The sequence below is a fragment of the Ovis canadensis genome, chromosome 17, assembly GCF_042477335.2.
Source record: "Ovis canadensis isolate MfBH-ARS-UI-01 breed Bighorn chromosome 17, ARS-UI_OviCan_v2, whole genome shotgun sequence".
In the NCBI taxonomy this organism is placed as follows: domain Eukaryota; kingdom Metazoa; phylum Chordata; class Mammalia; order Artiodactyla; family Bovidae; genus Ovis; species Ovis canadensis.
Genome location: NC_091261.1, coordinates 76,075,816 through 76,099,532, shown reverse-complemented (window position 1 = coordinate 76,099,532; position 23,717 = coordinate 76,075,816). Strand labels below are relative to the sequence as shown.

Here is a 23,717-nt window from a genome sequence, read left to right as displayed (position 1 = left end):
GGTCAAGTCAAAAGGCAACAGGGCCACACTTCAGAAGGCAGCATGGTGGGTGGACCAGAGCAGGAAGGCTGCCGCTGCACCACCGTCTGCCCCGGGGCTTCCTGTGCTCCCTCTGCTGGGGGCCTTTGCTCGCACGGGCATTTGCTCAAGCACAGGGTGTGGCTGGACGTGCCACGGAACAAACATCCCCAGCCCTCAACCAGTGACTGCAAGTTTGAAAGCGTTAGTTGCTCAGTCGTGCCCGACTCTTTGCGACCCCATGGACTGTAGCCCACCAGGCTCCTCTGTCCATGGGAGTCTCCAGGCAAGAACACTGGAGTGGGTTGCCATGATCTTCCTGACCCAGGGACTGAAGGTAAGACCTTTTGAGAGCAGTGGCTCCGGGTGGGCTGCCGTCTATGGGGTCGCACACGACTGACGTGACTTAGTAGCAGTAGCAGCAGCAGCGGCTCCAGGCTGTGCTCTGCTGATCCCCAGAGGCCTCTAGCAGAGTGGAGCCCCAGCTGCCTGCAGAAGGAGCTGGTTTTGGTGACAGGCTCTTAGGGCTGCCTTCCTTCCCCATGCCCCTCCCAGGGCTTCCTGGGATCACCTCCCACGTGAGATTCTAGCCCGTGAACCCTTATCTCAGCAGCTGCACCCATTTACAGTGCTAAGGCTCAGAGACGGCCTCAGATGCTGATCTCATGTAACATGATTTGGTTTGGTTTTTCCTTCAGTTGGGCTTCCATGGCGGCTCAGATGGTAAAGAATCTGCCTCCAAAGCAGCAGGTAGACCCAGGTTCGATCCCTGGGTTGGGAAGACTCCCTGGAAAAAGGAATGGCTACTCACTCCAGTATCCTTGGCTGAAGAATTCCATGGACAGAGGAGGCTGGTGGGCTACAGTCCATAGAGTCACAAAGAGTGGAACACAACTGAGTGACTGACACATACCTCTCTTCAATTATTGAGGCCAAGAGAAGGTTTTCTGAAAGTGAGCCAAATTCCTGGCATGCTGCTCTTTTGGTTGTGTGCCTCTGTCTATCCCTAGAAACTGTCTACACATACGGGCTGCTGGAAACAGTGGCAGACTTTATCTTTTTGGGCTCCAAAATCACTGCAGATGGTGACTGCAGCCATGAAATTAAAAGATGCTTACTCCTTGGAAGGAAAGTTATGACCAACCTAGATAGCATATTCAAAAGCAGAGACATTACTTTGCCAACAAAGGTCTGTCTAGTCAAGGCTATGGTTTTTCCAGTGGCCATGTATGGATGTGAGAGTTGGACTGTGAAGAAAGCTGAGCACCGAAGAATTGATGCTTTTGAACTGTGGTGTTGGAGAAGGCTCTTGCGAGTCCCTTGAACTGCAAAGAGATCCAACCAGTCCCTCCTAAAGGAGATCAGCCCTGGGATTTCTTTGGAAGGAATGATGCTAAAGCTGCAACTCCAGTATTTTGGCCACCTCATGCGAAAAGTTGAGTCATTGGAAAAGACTCTGATGCTGGGAGGGATTGGGGGCAGGAGGAGAAGGGGACGACAGAGGATGAGATGGCTGGATGGCATCACTGACTCGATGGACGTGAGTCTGAGTGAACTCCGGGAGTTGGTGATGGACAGGGAGGCCTGACGTGCTGTGATTCATGGGGTCGCAAAGAGTCGGACACGACTGAGCGACTGGACTGAACTGGACTGCACTGAACTGTGCTACCGAGGGCAGGGCTGAGCGAGAAACTCCCTGGGTGACCAGAGGACTGTGGAGCAGGACAGAGCAGCCGCATGGCCAGGGTCGGAGTCTCCCAAAGGGCTCCTCAGAGCAGGTGTTCCCTGGGGAGAAATGGATGCTGTGTGGTATCACTTTGCCCATTGTTTGGTAACACAAGTTTCTTAATTGCAGGACATCTCAGAGCCTTTAAGGAATATGGTATGACACTCCAAGAAGGGGACATTCTGTGCAGACCGATATGGCCTGGGAATGCTTTCAGACCAAGATGGTCTAACGTCCCATGAGACACCGGTTTAAGAAACAGTGGCTTAGCTGAAAGAGTCCTCCATTAACCAGGTGACCCTGGGCAAATCACTGTACCTGAGTCACTTGCCCAAGATCACTCTGCTGGGAAAAAGCAAGCTAGGATTTGAAGAGAAGAATGAACAAAGGGAAATGAGAGAAAGAAAAGAGGAAAAAGGAAGGCGTGAGGGACAGTGATGGAGCTGCAGTCTCTGAGATGCTGAGACCCACCTGCAAAGGCAGGTTTTCCTGTTTACGCTCAATACAAAAAAAGAGGAAAAAAATGACACGACCGTCTTTCCCTTGGGCACCGTCAGTTCAATTGCTATCAATTACTGTGGCCTCCTGCATTTACTGATGACCAGATGACTTTTCTGCTGAGTCACTGGCCATTACGTGACCTATCTATAACACTGGTGCATCTGGCTCATATCTCCTTACGCAGAGGTTTACAGTTTGGAGGTCTGTGGCCACTTGCAGGGCAGAGATAAGCCTGAAAGGCCATGGGTGCCCTGAGAAAAGGCGACATTCCAGAAACAGACTGCTCGGGTTCAAATCCCACCTCTGCTGGCCAAAGCCAGGTGATGCTGGGGAAACCGTGTCACCTCTTTGAGCCTCAGTTTCCTCCCCTGTGAAATGGGCATCTGCCCCCAGGGCATTCTTGTGAAGGGCCAGAGCAGTTACAGCTTAGCGCAGGATCTGCAGGATAAATGTCAACCTTTGTAATCATGACCACACACTGAGATTTCTGCCCAGGGATACCAGGTCAGGTTCAACTGTTGGGATCCTGGAAAATGGGGCTGTCTTAGAGGCCAGACCTTTAAGGCTCCTCCTGAGTGTTAGGGTTCCTGCCTGTTCCTGCTGTCCCTGGGTGGCACGCAGCCCCAGAAACCTGGACAGATCCTAGAGAAGGTCATCTGTCCCTCTGCACAGTGAGTGAGCCCCGTAAGGCCTGGACAACAAGCCATCAATAAATCGTTGCTGAGCTGTTCAGAATCCACCATCAACTGGAAAGACAATGAGTGGACCTCTACGGATACTCTGGTGTTCGGGGCAAAAATGGCTGCTAGACAAGTCAGCAGCAGCAGCATCTGCTTAAACCAAGCAAATGGGCCACTCTTCTGCAAGACTGCTCAGTACCATGAGTCTGCTGCTGTGCATCAGGAGTTGATAGGAGAAAGGGAGCAAGGGTAGGGGTCTCCTGGACTAACTGATCAAGCAGCTGGTGGGGCAAGACTGGCATGGCATCTTTGGGGTGGTGGGTGGTCTTGGGAAGAACCAGATAAGGCGGTTTTAGACCAGGCTGCGAGATCTCGAGCCGGACATCTGAGCCTCAGTTTCCACATCCATACAGTGGGGTGGTTCCTCTCCCAGTGGGTCACTATAAGGATGAAACAAGACACTGGATGTGATGCTGCCTGGGAGTGTCCCCAGGGCAGCTGGTCTGAGCTGAGAAGCAGAGTCACCAGGGAGACCTCGGTGGAAGGCATCACTCATCACCCGGGGGAATTGCAGGAGCAATGGCTTGAGGGGTGGGACCAGTAGCTGGTGAGTGGCTGACCAGTAGCCTGAGGCCACACAGTTTAAGCCAGGACTGAACCTGGCCCTGGCTGCCCTCAGTCTGATGCTCTTTCTATATTCTGGGGTCCCTCGGCAAGGTAGGCTGAGCAGGGGTCCCTCAACTTATCACACTGTCTCCTTTGAAGCTGGGGCCCAAGGGAAGCCCAGAAAAACAGCAGGTGTTTTCAGAGTACTCACCACATGCCTGGTGCTGTGCTAAATGCTTAATCCCATCAGGGCAAGAACCACATGAAAAGGTGTGATTACTAATCCCCCGTGTATTCATGACACCATGGACCACGCAGCAAAACATGGCATAGAATAGGGGGAATCTTCAAAGACAGAACTCCTTGGTCCCAAATTGGGCTCCTCCCCTTTCCAAGTTAGGACCTTCCTTTGCCTTTCTGAGCCTCCACTGACTCACCCATAAAAAGGGTGTAATTCTCCATATCGTTCAGTCGTGTCCGACTCTTTGCAACCCCATGGACCGCAGCACACTAGGCTTCCCTCTCCAACACCAGCTCCCAGAACTTGCTCAAACTCATGTCCATTGAGTTGGTAATGCCATCCAACCATCTCATCCTCTGTCGTCCCCTTCTCCTCCTGCCTTCAATCTTTCCCAGCATCAGGGTCTTTTCCAGTGAGTCAATTCTTCCCATCAGGTGGCCAAAGTATTGGAGCTTCAGCTTGTAACCATATCGGGTTACAGGAATTAAATGGAATAACCATGCAAAGCACTTAAGTCATGCCTGGCAGAGAGCAGACTCAGCAAATAGTGACAGGTAATAATTCCATCATCATCGTCATCATTGCTGTCAGCTGTATTGCTATGCTCTGACTCTGAAGGGTGAGACATGCTTTTATGATGGGAGTCTTCACTGAGCCATAGCTCGCTGGAGTCTCTGATGAGCAAGGCTAAAATAGATCCCAGAGAGTGTCTATACACTGTCATTAAGCAAGTCTTTTCCTCTCTGAGCCTCAGTTTCCTCATCTATAAAATGGAGTAACGGCGCCTACTCCATGGAATCACTGAGATGAACAAAGCTCTTAGCACAGGACCTGCCCCTTATAAGCACAGAATAAATGTCAGCTGCTGTTATTACTTATGGGAAACAGAGGTCATAAAGAGGGGAGGGCTTTCGCATGGCCAACCTGAAGCCAGTCCCTTGGGGGTTCCAGCTGCCTCACACCTCCCTCCCGAATCCTGGGGCTGGCAACAGGAATGCCTTCTAGCATCAGCCACTTCAGGGGTTTGTGGCTTTTTAAAATATAGTTGTTTACATCCCACAGCAGCTATTCCAGCTTAATGAATGAATTCAATATGCTCAGAAAATGCAGAATAAATCCTTGCCTGTGGCCCAGAATAGGCCGGGCTGCGGCAGCTGTCGGGCAGGGAGCCAAGGCACCAGCTGGGGCCTGAGGCAGAGGAAGGGTGGGCACAGGACAGGGCCCAGGGGGTACTGGCCTTAGGGCTGTGGGGCTGTGTGGGAAACGTCTCTTGATCCCAGAGCACCAGTGCCGGGGTCTGAAGCTGGCACCTGGCTGATGGGGACACCGAAGCCCCAGGCCTTGCTCAAGGGGCCACCACACCTCTGCTCACAAGGGCTCTTCTGTGGGATGCACCCTCCCTGACTCCCTCTCAGTTTGGGAGATTCGGTTCTGGGTCCCAGGTCCTAGGACCCCTTGGGGAGCGGACCTTGCTGAACTTTGGGTGTCTCCTGTCTAGAACTTTCTCCTGGCATCTCCAATGCACCTGTCTGGGTCTCCCTCCTTGGATCAGAGGGGAATTGTGTCCTGGAAAGTGAGGATGGTGGTGCCGAGGGTTTCGCGTTGGAGGCACAAAGTAAAGACAGGAAAGGAGGGGAGGAGGGAGCAGTGGAGAGAGAGGAAGGGGAGAAGTGGGAGGGAGGGGGCGCGTGGGGGAGGGGGGAGGGAGGGGGAAGGATGGGGAAGGGGAGCAGTGGAGAGAGGAAGGGGAGAAGTGGGGGGGAGGGGGCGCGTGGGGGAGGGGGCAAGGATGGGGGAGGGGGGCAGTGGAGAGAGGAAGGGGAGAAGTGGGGGGGAGGGGGCGCGTGGGGGAGGGGGCAAGGATGGGGGGGCAGTGGAGAGAGAGGAAGGGGAGAAGTGGGGGGGAGGGGCGCGTGGGGGAGGGGGGAGGGAGGGGGAAGGATGGGGAGGGGGGGCAGTGGAGAGAGAGGAAGGGGAGAAGTGGGGGGGAGGGGCGCGTGAGGGAGGGGTCAAGGATGGGGGAGGGGGAGCAGTGGAGAGAGAGGAAGGGGAGAAGTGGGGGGGAGGGGGTGCGTGGGGGAGGGGGAAGGATGGGGGAAGGGGAGCAGTGGAGAGAGAGGAAGGGGAGAAGTGGGGGGGAGGGGCGTGTGGGGGAGGGGCAAGAATGGGGGAGGGGGAGCAGCATGAACTGAGCAATGGCTGAGGTGTCCAGGGGCCCAGACTCTTGCCCAATATCCCCCACGGCATGTAAGGGTGCCGTGAGCAGACCTGCGTGAACCAACACCCAGGGTGGAAAATCGCGCTGTGTTCGTGGAAACACTCAGCCTCAGACACACCCCTCTGGTCCTGCAGGCCCAGGAAACCATGCCTCCAGGACGCCCAGCCCCACCCCGCCTCTACAGACAAGGATGCCCTTGGGGGGTTGCTGTTTACAACCCCCCAAGGCAGGAAACTGCCCAAAGGCCCATCAGCTGGAGAAATGCCACGGACAAGCCCCGCAGCCAGTGGAGAGAAGAGGGGCGCCGCGGCGGCCCGCCAGCAGCGTGGTCCACCCTGCCCAGACAGGGAGAAGCAAAGCGTGTGAAACGGGGCCACTGTGAACCTGCTTCTGAGCCAGTAATGGCGCCCACCCACCCACCAGGGCGACTGTCACAGGCACAGCTCACGCTCGATCGCAAGGGCCAGAGGAGGTGGCCTGCAGCTGGGACCACAGCAACATGGCCGGGCCGTGCGCTGGATTTCTACGGCCACGGGGAGGACTCCACCTGCTACTGTTCCAACTACTGACGAGTCTATGATGACTTCCGACCAGAATGTTAAGAAAAAAAGCCAGCCTGTTGCGGCAGTGGAACCAGCCTGGAGCACACGGTCACGGTGGACACATGACCCGACACGTCTGTCAAATCCCAGAGAAGGTACAACACCGAGCTGAACCTCAGGGTACACCAGGAGCTTCAGTTAAGAACTGGGTGTCAGTCCTGGCTTGTCAGCGGCACTGAACGTCACCTTTACACCTTAACAGTGGTCACCTTCAAGGGCAGAGGATCAAGGGATGGGGAGCGACCCGCTTCCGACGGTCTGTGTTCATCTGCACAGCTTCCGTTTGTCACAGGAAGACAGCTTTACGGTGTTGCTTGTGCAGTTGTTTAAAAACAGTAAAAAACAGGGTTACGAGTCTGCATCAAGTGCTTGAATGTACACTGACTGCTTCGCACGGACAGCATTGCTATCACTGCTCCCCGTGGCCTTCTGGGGCCCTGCCTGGGCTTGGCAAGTGCCAGGCTGCCTCCTCCCTATCCGCGGACAGACTGCCCTGGCTGCTGCATGTGGGGGTCCTGGAAGAAAGGGGGGGCTGGGCCCTGGTCATTGCTGCCATCGTCTTTCCTTTCTGTGGGCCCCTCGGGGCTCCCCAAGTTACAGCCCCGTCTCTTCGGGGTCTGACACCTTTATCAGGGCAGGCAGGAGTGGTGGCCTATCGGCAGCCTCCCTCCATCATCCCATTACGGGGCCTGTCCTTGGTTTATGCATGGGCCTGAGTGTGTTGTATGTCAGGCAGTGGGGTCAGTGACAAGCAGACTGATAAATTCAGTGATTGACAGATAAGTTAAACCTCCCATCAGCCTTTAGAGCCGAAGGAAAGCAGGCAACTCAGCCATCAGGGCAGACACCACCCGTCCTGGTTATTATAGTCTAGATTCTGAACATTACTGTCATTTTACGGAGTCACGAGGGACAGCGGGAAGAGTGACAGCGTCTCAGATTTTCCAGGGCGGATGTGTGTCATCTCTTACAGCTATGGGGCCACAGGGATTGGAGAGGATTGAAGACCAGCCCAAGCCAGCGTGGCAGACTCAGGCGTTGAGGGGAGATACTGCAACAGGGAACAGATTTTCCATTAATAATAACAGCAATAATAACAAGGGTCATGCTGCTGCTGCTGCTGCTAAGTTGCTTTAGTCGTGTCCGACTCTGTACGACCCCATAGACGGCAGCCCACCAGGCTCCCCTGTCCCTGGGATTCTCAAGGCAAGAACACTGGAGTGGGTTGCCATTTCCTTCTCCAATGCATGAAAGTGATAAGTAAAAGTGAAGTCACTCAGTCGTGTCCGACTCTTAGCGACCCCATGGACTGTAGCCCACCAGGCTCCTTCGTCCATGGGATTTTCCAGGCAAGAGTACTGGAGTGGGGTGCCATTGCCTTCTCATTGAGCTATACATATTCAGAACGAGTACTGTAGTCCTCCCAAGGACACGGGGAGGCGACACAATTATCCCCAATCTTCAGATGAGGACACTGAGCCTCAGAGGTCAAGAGGGTCACAGATGGCAAAGTAAGACACACGCGGGTCCACCTGCCCAGAGCCCACGTCGGGAGCCTCGATTCCTAGCTCCTCTGTTTCGCTTTCCCTTCATGGATGACCTTGCAAATGAAGGGAGACTGCAGGCTGGGACGGACCTGAGAAGCTGCTCTGAGCGGCGAGGTGGAGGTCCAAGAACAGGCCAAGGGAGGACTGGGCCAGGTGGGCGGCCTTACAGAGGAGGGGGACACTGGCTGCGGAGGCAGTCAGGGGCTGATTCCAACCATGGCTGCACCAGGTGATGCTGTTTGACCTTGGCGGTCTCACATAACCTCTCTGAGCCTCAGTAGCCTGCACTGCCAAGTGGGAATTCCCTCCCTACCTGCCAGGCTTGCTGGCCTTTGAAGCTGTGACACAGAGCGTGGCGGTAGTGACCCTGTGTGACTGACTGAGAAGAGGGGAAATAGCTTTCATGCTGCTCTCTGGAAGCTTCCGTGGAGCCACCAGGCCACAAGGAGGCCCAAAGAGGCCCGCGGGAGAGCCCTGAGTTCTGAGAAGCAGAGAGAGAGAGGCACCTGGCCTCCCGGCCACTCCGCCCCCACTGTTTCTGCGTCACCACCTCTGACCACAGCCCAGCCAGGCCCTCCTATACTGCAGACACCTAGGAGCTTGGGGCGACGGTAAGATGAGACTTGAAGCCATGGGGCTTGCGGCTGATTTTTTCCGCAGGACGGTCGCCGGCCCAGTCACAGAGTTGGCATGTGCTAGAACCCTCACGTTCCCGAGCCCCAGTCTGCGTCACTCCTGACCACTCTGACCACTACCCCGACACAGTCCTTGGCCCCCAGAACCTTCATCAAAGCTGTGGAAAGAGCACTGGACTGAGAGTCCAGAACTGGACTCTGGCTCCGAAGCTGCTGTTCACTAGCACCGAGAGGTCACCATGTGCCCTAAAGCAAGGAGCCACACCCCTTGAAGGCTTGAGTTCTCTGCCCAGTATATGGGCCTCAGGATCTCCCCCACCCGACTCCGGCCCATGCAGGGGCAGGCAGGCACTGCCGCAGTGGAGACCACTGATTAACAAAGCGCTCTGCAAAGCCAAGTGCTGGGGCTGGTGGCACATCCTATGTGCCAGGTGGGATGCAGTCTTGTGACCAGTGACGTAGAAGGCGGGTGGGATTTTACCATTTTACAGGCACAGGTCAAATCACACAGGCTGGTTCCACCCCCTGCAGGGCCCAGGGTGTCCCTTCTTCCCACCCGCCTCCTTGTCAAGTGGGCTCCAGAGAACATCCGTTCGCTGCCATTCAACACACACGGGGGCTGGCTGATTGCTCCATGGGCCACATTTTGCCAAAGGAAAGAAACTCGAGGTTGGATACATGGTTCCCTGGTGGCTCCTGAGGGATGGCCCGGGCCGTGAGTCTTGGTTAACAGCTAACCGTCCCTGTGTCAAATCACCCGGGGTTTTCTGCCTGCCATGCTGAGGTGGCCCCCAGAGCCCCTCCCGCTGCCTTCCCAAGGGCTCCATCAGGGACCGTGAGCCTGGGAGACAGAGGCGGCGGCGGCAGCGCAGAAAGACCGGAGGGATGCGGCCTCTTGACAACGGACTGGCTGAGCCGGGAGCCACCTGGCCTGTCCGTGGGAGGAGGCCCACAGCCCCAGCATTTCTAGTACCTTGGCCATGGGTGAGACCCTAGACAGCTCTCCACCACCCTCTCTCCCTCTTGAGGAGGATGTACAGGTGAGCCCTGGAACTCGGGCAAGGTCACACACAGCTAAATAGAGGCTGAGCTGAGATCTGAGCCCAGGACCAGCTGGCTTTGAGCCGCCTGGGTCCCTGCACCGCCACGTTCTGGTGAGAAATGTTCTCTCTGACGCTGCCCAGGGCACTGCTGGTGGCGGTGACCCAGAGTCTCACGGCAGCCAGCCTCCTGAGGCCAAGAGCACCACGCCATAGGAGCTGAAGGGACTGAGGAGGCAGTAGGGGAGGGCCACAGTGGCAGCACCCTTCAGGCACTCAGGGGTCAGGGGAGGTTTAAAGGGACTCCCCCAAAATGAGGAGGGTCAGACGAGCCCCCAGGAGTGTGCTGGGACTGGCTCCCTGGGGAGAAGCCAAACTGGGCAGAAACCACGAGTATGCAAGGACCACGTGGCTACCTGAAGGCCTGGGCCCCCATGGAGGGGACCAACCCGCCAACACATGCTCAGGGGCCTCTTACGGGACCACGGGGCCTGGGAGCTGCTGCACAGGGCTCGTGGCTGGCACCTGTCATGAATGCGCCTTTGCTCTTTGCAGTTCCAGGCACACCGCTCCTAAAACCCTTGGAATCTCTGAAATGGTGATGGTGTCTTTTGTCTGTTAAGGAGACGACCAGTGGCTGGGGGACCCTAGACGGTGTCAGGACAGGGGCTGATCACCCGAAAGACCCAGGCATGACTAGAAACTGGGAACTTTCAGTTCCACCCCCTCCAGGGAGGGGAGAGAAGAGGCTGGAGATGGAGTGAATCACCAAGGGCCAATGATTTAATCAATTACACCCATGTAATGAAATTGATGCTTTTGAACTGTGGTGTTGGAGAAGACTCTTGAGAGTCCCTTGGACTGCAAGGAGATCCAACCAGTCCATTCCAAAGGAGATCAGTCCTGGGTATTCTTGGGAAGGAATGATGCTAAAGCTGAAACTCCAGTACTTTGGCCACCACATGTGAAGAGCTGACTCATTGGAAAAGACTCTGATGCTGGGAGGGATTGGGGGCAGGAGGAGAAGGGGATGACAGAGGATGAGATGGCTAGATGGCATCACTGACTCAATGGATGTGAGTTTGAGTGAACTCTGGGACTTGGTGATGGACAGGGAAGCCTGCTGTGCTGCAACTCATGGGGTCCCAAAGAGTTGGACACGACTGAGTGACTGAACTGAATGAAACCTCCAGAAAACCCCCAACGAGGGGGCTCAGAGAGCTTCCAGGGTGCTGGGAGGCCCACACACAGTGAGGATGGAAGCCCCTTCTGCTGCTGCCTGCCCCATGTGTCTCTTTCACATGGGTGTTCCTGAGCTGTGTACTTTATAGCGGATGCTGGTAAGTCAAGCACCCTCTTAACTTCTGTGAGCCATTCCAGCAAGTTACCAACTTGAGGAGGGGTCTGTGACCCATGTCTGAGGTGGTGCGGTCTTGTGGGACTGAGCCCTTGACCTACACGAACTCAGTGTCAGGAGTGGATTAAATCGTAGGACACTCAGTCGGTGTCCAGAGAGTCAGAGGATTGCCTGGTGTGAGTAAAAGCCCACACCTCTGGTGTCAGAATTGTCATGAGTAAAATAGCTCAGGGTGCCCCAGAGAAGACCTGGGACCCTGAGAGGACAGAGGTGTCCCATGTGTGGAACGGCACATGGGGCCAGGGAGGCAGCGGATGTGGTCCCAGAGGCAGGGTTCAGCGCCTGGACAGACTGGGTCCAAATCCCAGCTCTGGCTTTAGCTGCGTGCCCTGGGCGATGAGGATGAACCTCTCTGGCAGGCCTCGGTCTCCTCATCTGTAAGATGGGTATCTTACAGTTCTCGCTCCTCCCAGGCTGCTCCAAGGTTGTGCAGCGACATCACATCTGTAAGCATGCGGCCTGGGAAAACAGGTCAGTTCTTCATCAAGGAATGACCCAACCAGCCTATGCAAAGTCTAGGGCAGGGGAGGGGTCGTGGCAGGGAGACCTCCTTCTGGAATACACCGGCTGTCGGAGGCCAGGTGAACTACGCTGCTCCTCTTACAAAGCTCCTCACTGTGCACCAAGTCCTGTGCTCCCAGCATTGGCACGGACTCATTTAACCCTCACGACAAGCCTACAAAGTGGCTGCCATCACCACCCCATTTTACTGGGGAGGAAACTGAGGTTCGGAGAAGCCAAGCCAGGAGGCTGACTCTTTCCCACTGCACTATCTTTCCTTGCTGCTGCTGCTGCTAAGTCACTTCAGTCGTATCCAACTCTGTGCGACCCCATAGACGGCAGCCCACCAGGCTCCTCCATCCCTGGGATTCTCCAGGCAAGAACACTGGAGTGGGTTGCCATTTCCTTCTTCAGTGCATGAAAGTGAAAAGTGAAAGTGAAGTCGCTCAGTCGTGTCTGACTCTTAGCGACGCCATGGACTGTAACCCACCAGGCTCCTCCATCCATGGGGTTTTCCAGGCAAGAGCACTGGAGTGGGGTGCCATCGCCTTCTCCTTACCGGGTTATTAAATGAACCAAATCACATCAAAAGTCACAAGAGGCACAGGCACTTCTGAAAGCAGCAAACGCTAAACCAGTATTAGTGGCAGTTGTCATTACTGCCATCACAGTTCAAAAATCCCGAGCCCAGTTATAAGGCCTGAAATCTCCCCACAGGGACAGATACGGTTTTTAAAAACAGAATCAGGACTTTCAAAACAAGTTAAGGAAGTCAGTTGTGCTGGGAGGAGAGCATCATTTTAATGGGGGAAAAAAACCTGATTAATGGAAATGATTCTTAATATATTTCAAAATGATCTGTTATGACACAAAGTCAAGACATTTATATACGACTTTGAAATTCTTAATAGCTGATTTCAGAGCAACCTATTATGAAATCTTCCAAAGCAGAATATATTGTAAGTAAATCACCGGGCAGGCCTCCCAGGCAGACTGACGGCAGCTCCTCTTAAAATAATTTATAAGGTGGGATGGGGGAGGCTGGCAGGAGTTATTGCCATAATCATGTATTAATAAAATATTTATAAGTGACTTTCTCTTTTATTGTTACAGGTATGAGTCTCGAGCCCACATCAGAGGGGGTGCCCCGTGAGCCCCAGGGAGGTAGAGTCAGGCATCAGACTTCTCTGGTGGCAGCTTAATAGGCCAGGGGCTCCCTCAGCCTCTGTCCTGTGGCATCAGAGGCAGAGCGGGCTCCAGTGTGACAGAGGGACCCCTGTCTTGCCCTCTCCCTAGGCTTTGCCAAGTGCCGGGAGGGAGGGAACCAGCCTGTCTGAGCTGAGTGCAGCAGAGAGGCCCATGGCTCTGACACCCTGGACAATCAGCTAACCCAGGCTCAACAGCACAGTCTGCTTAAGGACTGCCCTAGCCGGAGTCATGAACCACCTGTCCACCACCCCCGGCGCCTCACTCGGCATCTACCACCCCATACATGTCCCCGGCCTGTCACTGCAGGCACCTGTCTGCACCCCTCTGCTTTCCTGGCTATGGGAACATGCTCAGCTCAGGCATGGGGCAGGCTGGAGGGGCAGGGGTAACATGCCCGGGAGCAACCTTCAAGCAGGCAGAAGCAGGTGGTGGCGGTGGATCAACATCCTGGCTCCCTCGCCCCTCGGGTAATACACAATGGGGAGACATGCTCTTCAGAGGTTTCCAGGGGTCCCTCACTTTCCAGAGTTAGTCCACTTGGAATTTTATTTTTATTTATTTATAAAAATGTTTAATATGTTTATTTGGTTGCCCTGGCTCCTAGTTATGGCACAAGGGATCCTCGATCTTCACTGCTGCATGCAGGGTCTTCAGCTGCAGCATTTGGGGTCTTTAGGAGAGGCATGATGGGTCTTTTAGTTGAGACAGGCAGGATTTAGTTCCCTGAGCACACTGAACCCAGACACCCTGCCTTAGGAGCTTGGAGTCTTAGCCACTGGACCACCAGGGAAGCCGCTAATTCACACCTTAACTCCGCAGCATCACCCACCTTTCCTTCCTTCACTCCCCTCTTGGTTCTTCCTGATATCCCCTCCCCCAAAACCTACTGCACCCAAATCTTCATCTCAGGGTCTGCCTCAGGGGAGCCCAGCTTAACATGACTTTCTCTTTCTTATTCCATTCAATCCTCACACCAACCCCAGTCTTAGCCCATTGAAAGAGAGGCCTCTGAAGCTTGGAGAACTTTGCTTTTTAACTCACATCTGCCTCACTCAAGAGCCCACACCCTGGGGTTTACCGCACCTGGACCTTCGGAGCCTCAGTCTTCCGTTCTGTAAAACAGGTCTGTTTCCTTCCACACCCCCTTCAACCTACAGATGCCTGTGCCCCAACTCTAAATCTTCAACAGCTCTTCTGGTCTGAACTGTGCAGTGGCATCCCTAATCCCAGTCTGTTTACAAAGCTGTCTGATTTACAAACAATCAGGACCTAGAGCATGCCCCACGGCTGATTTTTGGAAAAGGCCAGTGGCAGTTGTTTTTTCCATGTTTGTATAGTCAGGCATGCCTGCCCTTGGCCTGGACCAACTGTGAAACTGCCACCTTACCTATTTCTGACTCAGCATAACCCCTAGAAATATCCAAAATCAAATCAGCGCACCAGTACATGAGGCTCAAGAATATGATAATCAAAAGGACAGGCCACAGGGCCCAGGGGGATGGCGGTGGAGAAACCATGTGCCACCATGTTCCAAAGAAGTCCGCTGCCTCCCAGGGGAAGGGCCCAACACCTGCCAGTGTCAGCACACAGCTCCAGAGGATAGGCGCCGTGCACACCTGTGTCCACTCCACAAGCCTGTCCCAACTGGATGTTCTCGGCCCAAAGGAAGCCACTCTCCGGAGGAAAGAGCTAGATAAGGACACAGTCATAACACAGGGCACCATAAGCCCCACGAAGGCAGGAGCTGCACTGCTCTGGATACTGACCATCTCCTTGGGACCTTTCACAGGGACGAGTGTGGTGGGAGAGGATCCTGGTGAGGGAGGCGAGGAGCCTTGAATGCCAAGCCAAGGGATTTTACTTGATGGAGCGGCCAAGGGAGAGCCTCGGGAGGAGTCTAAGCAGGGAACAGTACCACAGGTCTGTGTTCTAGAAAGGAGCCCAGTGGTCACAACAAGGGAGGAGCGAAGGCATCGGCAGTGAGGCTACTGCGATCACCCAGGAGAAAAAAAGACTCTCAAACCCTTAGTCTAAGGTGATAATAAAGGACAGAGAAGTCAGGACAGGAGTGCCATCATGAGAGTATCCAAGGGAAAGGGGAACGACTGGAGGGCAGGGGCAGTCAGAACCCCTTGAGGAGACCAGCGTGAAGGAGGACAGTCAGCACACAGACAGCTCCGGACGGAAGCAAGTCTGGGCGGAGGAGGACAGCTGGGTCGGCTCAGCATACACAGCGGGAGCCTCTCCAAGACGTCTAGACAGAAACACGTCACCCTCAGTGCATGGACCCAGCCTTCTCTCGCCTGTTCCAGGGCGTCTCTTTGCGGCACAATGGCTACTAGCTACATGCGGCTATGTAAATGTATGTTAATGAGAATTTAATACAATGAAAACATTCCTCAGTTGCACCAGCTACCGGTCAAATGCTCGATGGCCACAAGCAGCGAGCGGGCACCCTACTGGAAGAGGAGCTCCCAGGCATCGCAGAAGTCCCAGGGGACAGTGCTGGGCTACGAGGCTTGCTTGGAAATCAGCTCTGCTTCCTTCCCAGCATGCCTGCTTCTGTAGCCGAGCAGAGAGCAGCCCCAGAGACACAGAAGACGACACACTGACACCGCCCCACCTCACAGACAGAAGGGCCTTGTCAAGCACCCGTCAGTGGAGACAGCTGGCAGTCCAGGTGAGCTCGGCTGGGAAGCACCTACCTTTGCAGGCCCCCGCTGCGCCCAGGTGGTAGATGGCTGCCAGCACCCGCCAAATGGCCCTCTGCTCTCCGTCTGAAATGCCCAGCGTCTCCATGGCGCCCTGGAGCTGAGCAAAGGCGGCCGCTGCCCTCTGCTTGTCTTCAGGCTGAGAACAAGGGGAGAGAGGGAGATAAACAGACCGTCACGGTGGAGGAAACGCAAGCTCACAGCGGGAAGCGGGGCTCGATCTCAGGGGAATGTGTGGACATTTTACGACCACAGTAAATTACCCACGATTAGCTGGGGAGTATCGACACACGGAACTCAGACTGCTGGGAAAGTTATAAAAATCATTTCTCTGACTTCAGATAGCGTGTGATTTTCATTCGTTCATGTGCTCATTCAATAAGATTTATTGAGGCTCTGCACTGTGCTGGACTCTGGGGAGGCAGAGATGAGCGAAATCCAGAACTTGACTCTGAGGACCTTTCAAGGTAGGAGTGGAAAGAGATGTAAAAACAACTAACTGTGAGACAGGCTATGCGGGAGACTATGGGATCTCAGAGGAGGGCCAGGCTGATTAATCCTGCCCAAGAGAGTCAAAGAGACTGTCACAGAAGATGAGACAAAATTGTGAATGAAATCTGAATGGCAAATAGGCAGAGCTGACCAGTTTGACAGAACAGAGGCCTGGTTGGCGGGGGGACAAGGAGAACAAAGGAGGACTCTGGAGAGAACAGGCAGTCACCTGAACACGGCCAGGGAAGCAGGGATTTCTGGAGTGGGGCAGACAGAGGAGGGGTAGAGACACGCATGAGAAGCTGGCCGGTGCCGACAGAGAAGGCCTCAAACCCCTTGTTAAAGGGCACAGGCTTAAAACTCCAGCCACGACAGACAAAAATACACCCATGTTTCCATTCCCGGACCCGAAGCAGACATCATCAATCAATGAAGATCCCACAGGGGTCCAGACTCTCTTCAGGACACTCCCTCTTGCGGCCCCCACTAACTGACCTGCCTCAGCAACTGAGACAGATCCTGTCTGCCATCCCCAGGGCAAGTGGCAGGCAACCACCAGAGATTTTTCAGCAGGAGAGAAGAGAAAATGGTATGATCAGATGCTTATGGGTTGCAGAGTATCGCTTTTTCTTTCCCAGATTTACGGTCCCAATTATGTCTGATTGAATATTAAAATCAGTCTGAAACTCCTGCACACACACACAGCATTTGGCCAAGGAGACTCAACCCCTGAAGCCTGCTGGGTGGAAAGGAAGTGAGCTGACGAATTCTTTTGTAGATCATCTTCCAGCAGATAACGAGGAACTAACGTGCACCTGGCCTGCTCACAGAGCTTGGGTGATGAACCGTAAGCTGTCAAAGCTGGCAAGTCCTTGGATCTTAGGGATTCAGGGAGGGGACAACGCTTGCCCCAAGTCTCACAGCAAATTAGTACCAGATTCAGGGTAAGAATCGGGTTTTGCTGACTCCCCGCCCAGGCCACTTGTCCCCTCCACTCAAGCCACTTCTTCTAACTGGGAAAGAAACCCGCAAGGATCATCGACCAATTGGGACGACGTCAAAGCACACAATGACATTGAGGGATGTGCTATAGGAATGTTTCAATTAACAGCAAAAGCATGTTCCACTGATCCATCATATTTCTGGGCCACCACAGGACCACAAAATCCCTAGCAACCAGGAACTCAACCTAGCAACCACAGCTGCTCCGCTGGAGCAATCGGAGGAAGGGAAGGCATCTTACCAACGTGCTCTTGGTTATTTATGAGATTTCAAAGTAGCAGAGAAAGGACACCAAAAGGACAGTGGCAACACATTTATTACAGCTCCCACTGTCAGCCACGAGCGTCTGACTTTCAATTAGAGGCAGACTCCATCATCTGCCACTTAGCTCACACGAACAGAAGAATTAGCAAACTTCCACTGCAGCTGGCACGCATCTTCTCCTCTGCTCCCCGCCTCCCCCAGGGGCAGAGGGCTGAATGTATGTGCTTCTGATCTGAGACAGTTAGATCAGGAGGAGGCTGACTGCTCCCTCAGCTTCCAGGGAGCCAGACACCTCTGCACAATGCCCTGACAAAGAGCCAGTCTTTCCTCAAAATCAAGGAAGCGGAAATCAGGCAGGGCGGCGTGACAGACCAACTCACAGCCAGAAAGTCTACCGAGAGGAGGCTGGATACAGAGCAGGTGGTCCAGGCAGGGCGGAGTGGTGGAGCACCGCACAGCCAGGAGAAAGGTCGCATCACTGATCACGCGAGCACGTGCGTGAGCCCCACATGAGTCACAGGAGCCACATACAAAACGCCACGCCACCTGTGAGTCTGTTCACGTGAAAGCCGAAAGCGGGCAGCACAGCCCTCTGGGAAGAGAAGTCAGGAGGGTGAGGTGGGTGGGAAGGACGGTTCTGACCCAGTGGGGGCTCCAGGGAGCCTTTGCTGGAATGAGGAATGTTTTAGATGGTGATCCAGGGTGGGGTTGCAGCTGTGTGTAAGGATATAACCATAGCTGAGTGGTACACTGAAAATTAGTGCTTTTGTACACTTGACCGTATGGCTCAAATGGAGAGAGAAAAATCAGTAAAAAAAATTAAAGCCAACTCAGAAGATGCCCAGGGTTTGTCCGATGCAATCAGACTCAAGGTCAACCCAAGATGGCGTGTCACTTAGAAGAATAAAAGCCAAGATGTTCTCTGCACATTCAACCAGGCTATGCTGAGAGCACCGGGAGGCTCTGACCATGCCAAGGCCAGACCCGGACCTGGGAGCGGACAGAATGGCACACGCCCCCAGCTCTGTGCTCCAGAAGCGTGGCAGCACAGCCTCTTGCCCTTGCATTGCAGGCTCAGTTTCCACCATGTGGATGGAAACAACTGCCAACCCTGCTCCTAGGTCTCTGTGAGGATTAAACGAGGGCCTGGTAAAGCACCAGCATGGTGCCCAGCACACAGTGGTGCTCCATAAATCCCAGGCTCAAGCCCACGCCTTTGCCCAGGCTGTCCAGTCTTCCAGGGACGCCTCCTCCACTGCTGTCCAGCAGCCCCAGCAGGCAGATCGCCGCGGCCTGTCCTGGGGGGCTCCTGGTCCAAGGAGTAGAGACATGCAGACGACGGCACAGGGTGGGTGCTGGGCCTGGGGAGAGGTGCAGAGCCGACGTTGGAAAGAAGTGGTGAACAGAGCAAACAGAATCAGTTGGGAGAAGTGGGTGCTGGGTGGGGAGGCAAGGTGTCCTAGCGGAAGGGCACGGTGGAGGACAGGGCGTGCTGGGCGCCGAGTACCCCGAAGATGGACGTGCAGGCCTCTCTCACAGGGCCTGGGGCAGCGGGGACCCGAGGTCTGCAGCCGGGCGCTGCTCCCTGGGGGAGGCCCTGAGAGCCTGCAACTCAGTCCCCTGGGGACAAGCACCGGGTGGAGCCTGGGTCCCCCTCACTTCACGGGGGTGTACACCGCATGCCCTCCTCCAGGGCCAGGGTGGGCTCCCCCGTGTCTCCACAGCCCACCAACCCAGGAGGGTCCCCACCCCTCCACCCCTGGATCCGGAGCGGCTCTGGAGGGAAACACTGAACACAGCCTCGCTTCATCTGCAAAAGAAACACTGGTGCCTGAACAGGGGGTGAACCTGACGGAGACCACGGGGAGGGCAGGATGGGTCCGTCCAGCCGGGGCTCCTGGTATCTCAACACTGCCGAGTCTGCGTCCTCTCCAGGTGCCGAAAGCGCATGTAAGGAGGGAGGAGAGAAGGGCTGCCCTAGGAGCTTTTACCCTGCCAGGCAGCCTCAGTCTCTCCAACTGTCAGAGGAGGAAACTGAGGCTCAGAGAGGGTGAGACACGTGCCCAAGGCCTCATGGTGGGGACGGGCAGAGTTACCACACCGTAGATTCTCTATTGAGTCCCAACCCTAGGAGCAGACCCAGGAGCTGGGTGCTGCCCTACCCACTCCACAAGGGAGAAACAGAAGCTGACAGAGGAGAAGTGGCTCAGGGGTGCACAGCAGGTCACATCCCAGAACACACACGGCCTTCAGCAAGGGAACAGATCTGAGGCGATGTCACGGGACACACGAGTGCCAGTTTGGAGTCAGGCCAACCTGGATTCAACAGGCATGAACTTGAGCAAACTCCGGGAGACAGTGAAGGACAGGGAAGCCTGGCCCATTGCAGTCCGCAGGGTTGCACAGTCAGACCTGACTCAGTGACTGAACAACAACGATGGCGACCTGGATTCCAGCCCTGCCTCTGCCACTTAAAAGCTATGTGCCCTTGAGCAAGTAGCTTCACCTCTCTGAGCCTGGTTACTCCTGAAAAACAGATGTGATCATAATCCCTTGTGTCAAAGGGGCCTTACGAGGATTAAGTAAGAGAAAGCTCCAGGCAGAGCCCCTGGCAGGAGCACCACAGTCCCCAACCTTCTGTCTGAAGCACATTCCTCCACAGTTGATGCCGGGGTCATAAAAAATAAATGTGCCGTGGGCCGAAGCCTGGCTGCTGACAGCCAGAAGCAAACTGCTGGGAGGCCAGGATTATTACTATTATTATGATGATGATGACCGCTGCTGCCGGGGCTTATTTTTTTAAAAATCAGCCTAGGTTGTGGAAAAATAAATTACAGAGAAGAAGAAAATAATATGAAAGCTTTGTGATTTCAAATGTGTCCTGGTGCCCCAGCAGATCTCAAACAAGTTCCATTTCAGAGCTGAGATGTGGTGGGCGGTGGTGGGGGCGGGGTGGGGTGGGTGGCACTGCACGGGGCCGGGAGGGGAAGCTGGCAGTCTGTGAGCAGAAGCAGCCCCAGGGGGCCGCTCCCTCTGGGCCCTGCTCCAGCTGACAGCCCCCCATCTCACATGCTCACCCTGCACTCTACTGCCTGCCTGCCTCTCGCCCACCGTCACCTCTGCATCAGGGGCTCAGGAAGGCTGGCCTCCCTGCACCCGACTCACTTCTCTCTCTCAGTACAAGATCAGCTCATGCTCACCTCCTCCAGGCAGCCTTCTCTGATATGACTTCAATCCTCCAGGACTGCCCGTGCAACATTCAGGACACAAGATTAAAAAAAAAAAAATCAATGTTTCTCTGAAACTCTAATTTACTTGGCCATCCTGTAGTGCTTCCAGCTTTTGTGAGTCATAACTGACAAATGAGCACGGTCTGTTTCCAGGTGTGCAATATGAGGGTGTGATGCGTGTACAGGTTGTGAAGCGGTTGCCACAGTGAAGTTAACGCATGCCCCCACCTCACAGTCACTGTTTCTTGGCGTGTGGTGAGATCGCTGAAGATCTACCCTCCCAGGACATTTCCAGCGTACGGTGAGTACAGCGCTAATAACTACAATCACTGCCGTCCCACATCAGTTACAAGATGAATACGTGCAGGCATTCTGCATTTCTATTTGCTGACTCTGGTGACTGTAGGGGCTTCAGGGTGACGTAGCAGCTCTCACTTCTGGGGGCATTTCCTGAGCACCAAATTCCTTTACTGAGATGATACCTGGATGGCCCGATCCCAGAAAATGAGCCCAGGCTTGTATCAAAGACCAACGAGCTTCCAGATTCTATTTTTGCTCTTAGAGAACAAAGAACACTCTCTCCGTACCTGCCAGGTAGCAGGACAAGAACAAAGAACTACCCAACAAGTTCCCACAGATCAACTGGTCTAAAAAAACTACCCCCAGAAACAGAAAAAAGAAAACCACTTCAAACGCCTCCTTGATATGGGCTCACGCTGCGCCCATTCCTGTGTGCGCACTGTGAGCAAACAGGTCAGGTCGGGAGGATCACGGGGGCCTGGCTTGAGCCCTTTCCGTCCTCAAAACCAAGAAAACAAACCACCACGCTCTTGCTGGTTCAAACGCATGCGATTGGCCCAAACTCATTAGAGGAAGCCCAGCACTGGGGCAGCCACGCGCCCTCTGCCACCCAGGGTAGGATCTGAGCTCCCTGCGCCCCCCAACCAGGGGGAGAGGGGCCTGAATGAAGAACATACTGCAGGTCCCCTTGAGGCAGGGGCGGTGACAGCAAGGTGAGGCTGGGGGAGCCGCATCGCCCCACTCCATCTCACTCCACCCACTGTCGGACTTGCTGACAGTGGTTCTCAAAGTGGGGTCCCTGGACCCCCAGCTTCAGCGTCACCTGGGGACTTGCGAGGAATACAGACTCTTAGGTCCCAGCCCAGGCCTGCTTAGTCAGTAACTCTGCAGACAGTACCAGGCCTACTTAGTCAGTAACTCTGCAGACAGTACCAGGCCTACTTAGTCAGTAACTCTGCAGACAGTACCAGGCCTACTTAGTCAGTAACTCTGCAGACAGTACCAGGCCTGCTTAGTCAGTAACTCTGCAGACAGAACCCAGCAGAGAGAGAGAGGGATAGAGAGAGCGCGTGCCTTACAGAAGTGTGACTGACAAAAACAAACCGCTCATCTTTAAGTACAATGTGATAAGCTTTGACACACACACAAACGAAAGCATCAGCGCTAAAGAAAGTGGACACGCCCCTCAGCCCCAAAAGTTCCCTTTCATATGACCCTTTCTCCCCTCTCCTGCCCTCACCCAATCCCCAGGCAACCACTGACCTGCCTGCTGCCACGGCAGGTTCATCTGCACTTCCCAGAGTTTCACATAAATGAGATCATACAGCTGTACTCTTTCATCCGAGATTTTTCACTCAGCAGTTAATTTTGATCAGTACTTCATTATTGAGGCGCATACTATCTTTATGGATATTCCACAGTGAATTCACCCATTCACCTGTTAATAGACATTTCGGATAGTTTCTGGGTTTTGGCTATCACAAATAAAACTGCTAATGCACTCATGTGAGAAAGTGGGTGTGCACGTCCACTCTCCTGCACGAACGCCCATGAGTAGACTGGCACACCATGTGGGAGATGGACGCTCAACTTCGTAGGAGACGGTCTGCCGAGATGGCAAGAGGCCACCTTCCACTCCCACCTGCAAGCTCAGGAGAGCTGCAGTCACCCCAGATTCTCACCAGCACACGTTACGCTCCACCTTCTCAAGTGCAGGCACTCTGTGTATCATGTAGTGGTATTTCACCGTGGTTTTAAGTTTCTTTAATGACTAGTGTATATTGTACATGCTTATCTGCCATCTACGTAGTCTTCTTTGGTAAAACTATGTTGAAAGTCTTCTGCCCATCTTTTTGGTCAGGCTGTTTTATTGATGAGTTCTGAGAGTCATTTATATGTTCTGGATTCAGAGACTTCATCATGTATGTGATCTGCAAGTGTTTCCTGCTAGTCTGTGGCTTGTATTTTCGTATTAACAGTGACACTCAAAGAGCAAAAGTTCTTAATTTCAACATAGTGCAGTTCATCGACTTGTTCTCTCGGGGGCTGTACTTTTAATGTCATACCTATGAAGTCTCCACTCAATGCAATTACAGAAATTTTCCTCCTGTTTTCTAAATTTTACAGCTTTAAGTTTTACACTTGGGCTCAGCATCCACTTTGGTTAATTTTTCTATATGGTAGATTGCAATTCTATTTTTTTGCATGAGGATGCCCAATTATTCCAGCACCCTTTGTTTCCCCAACATGTATATTTGGAAAAAAGCTTTGGAATAGAAATGATCACTCCCCTCCACCTGGTGAACTACTCATCCTTCAAAACACAGGTCAGATGTCCCCTTGGCCAAGAAGCCTTCCCTGACTGAGGCCAAGTAGCTTCCAACTATCCTCCGTTACAGGGAATCTCGTACAGACTCTGGAATAGTCTTATCTCACATGACCGTGACTGCATTAATTCCCAGGTTGCTCTCTCCTGACCGAGTGAAACCCACAGATGAGGCCATGACCCAAGCATCTAGCACAGGCACGGCGCAGGGGGCGACAGCAGAAGTGTGGGGGTGGGAGGTGGCTCAAACTCACTTTAAAATATAAAAACGTAAATAAGACAAGTGAACAATCTTCTTTCTTAAACAACTGAATACCACCTCTCCAGGCCCTGGTCATAGGCCCCATCTTCCAGGAAGCCATCTCTGATTGCCCCTTCCCACACTGAACAGTATTAACAATATTTCCTAAGAGAACCACCTCTCACTGATGTAACCCAAGCCCAGGGCTAG

At 54.0% G+C, this 23,717-nt stretch overlaps 1 protein-coding gene across 1 annotated transcript in view; it reads right to left on the bottom strand.

The window, feature by feature from the left end:
• Positions 1 to 23,717, bottom strand: part of MYO18B (myosin XVIIIB) — a 228,162-nt gene that overhangs the window by 184,177 nt on the left and 20,268 nt on the right. Inside the window, exon 11 of the mRNA XM_069557022.1 lies at positions 15,647 to 15,791. Within this exon, the coding sequence (XP_069413123.1) occupies positions 15,647 to 15,791 (145 nt within the window). The remainder of the gene's footprint in view (positions 1 to 15,646; positions 15,792 to 23,717) is intronic.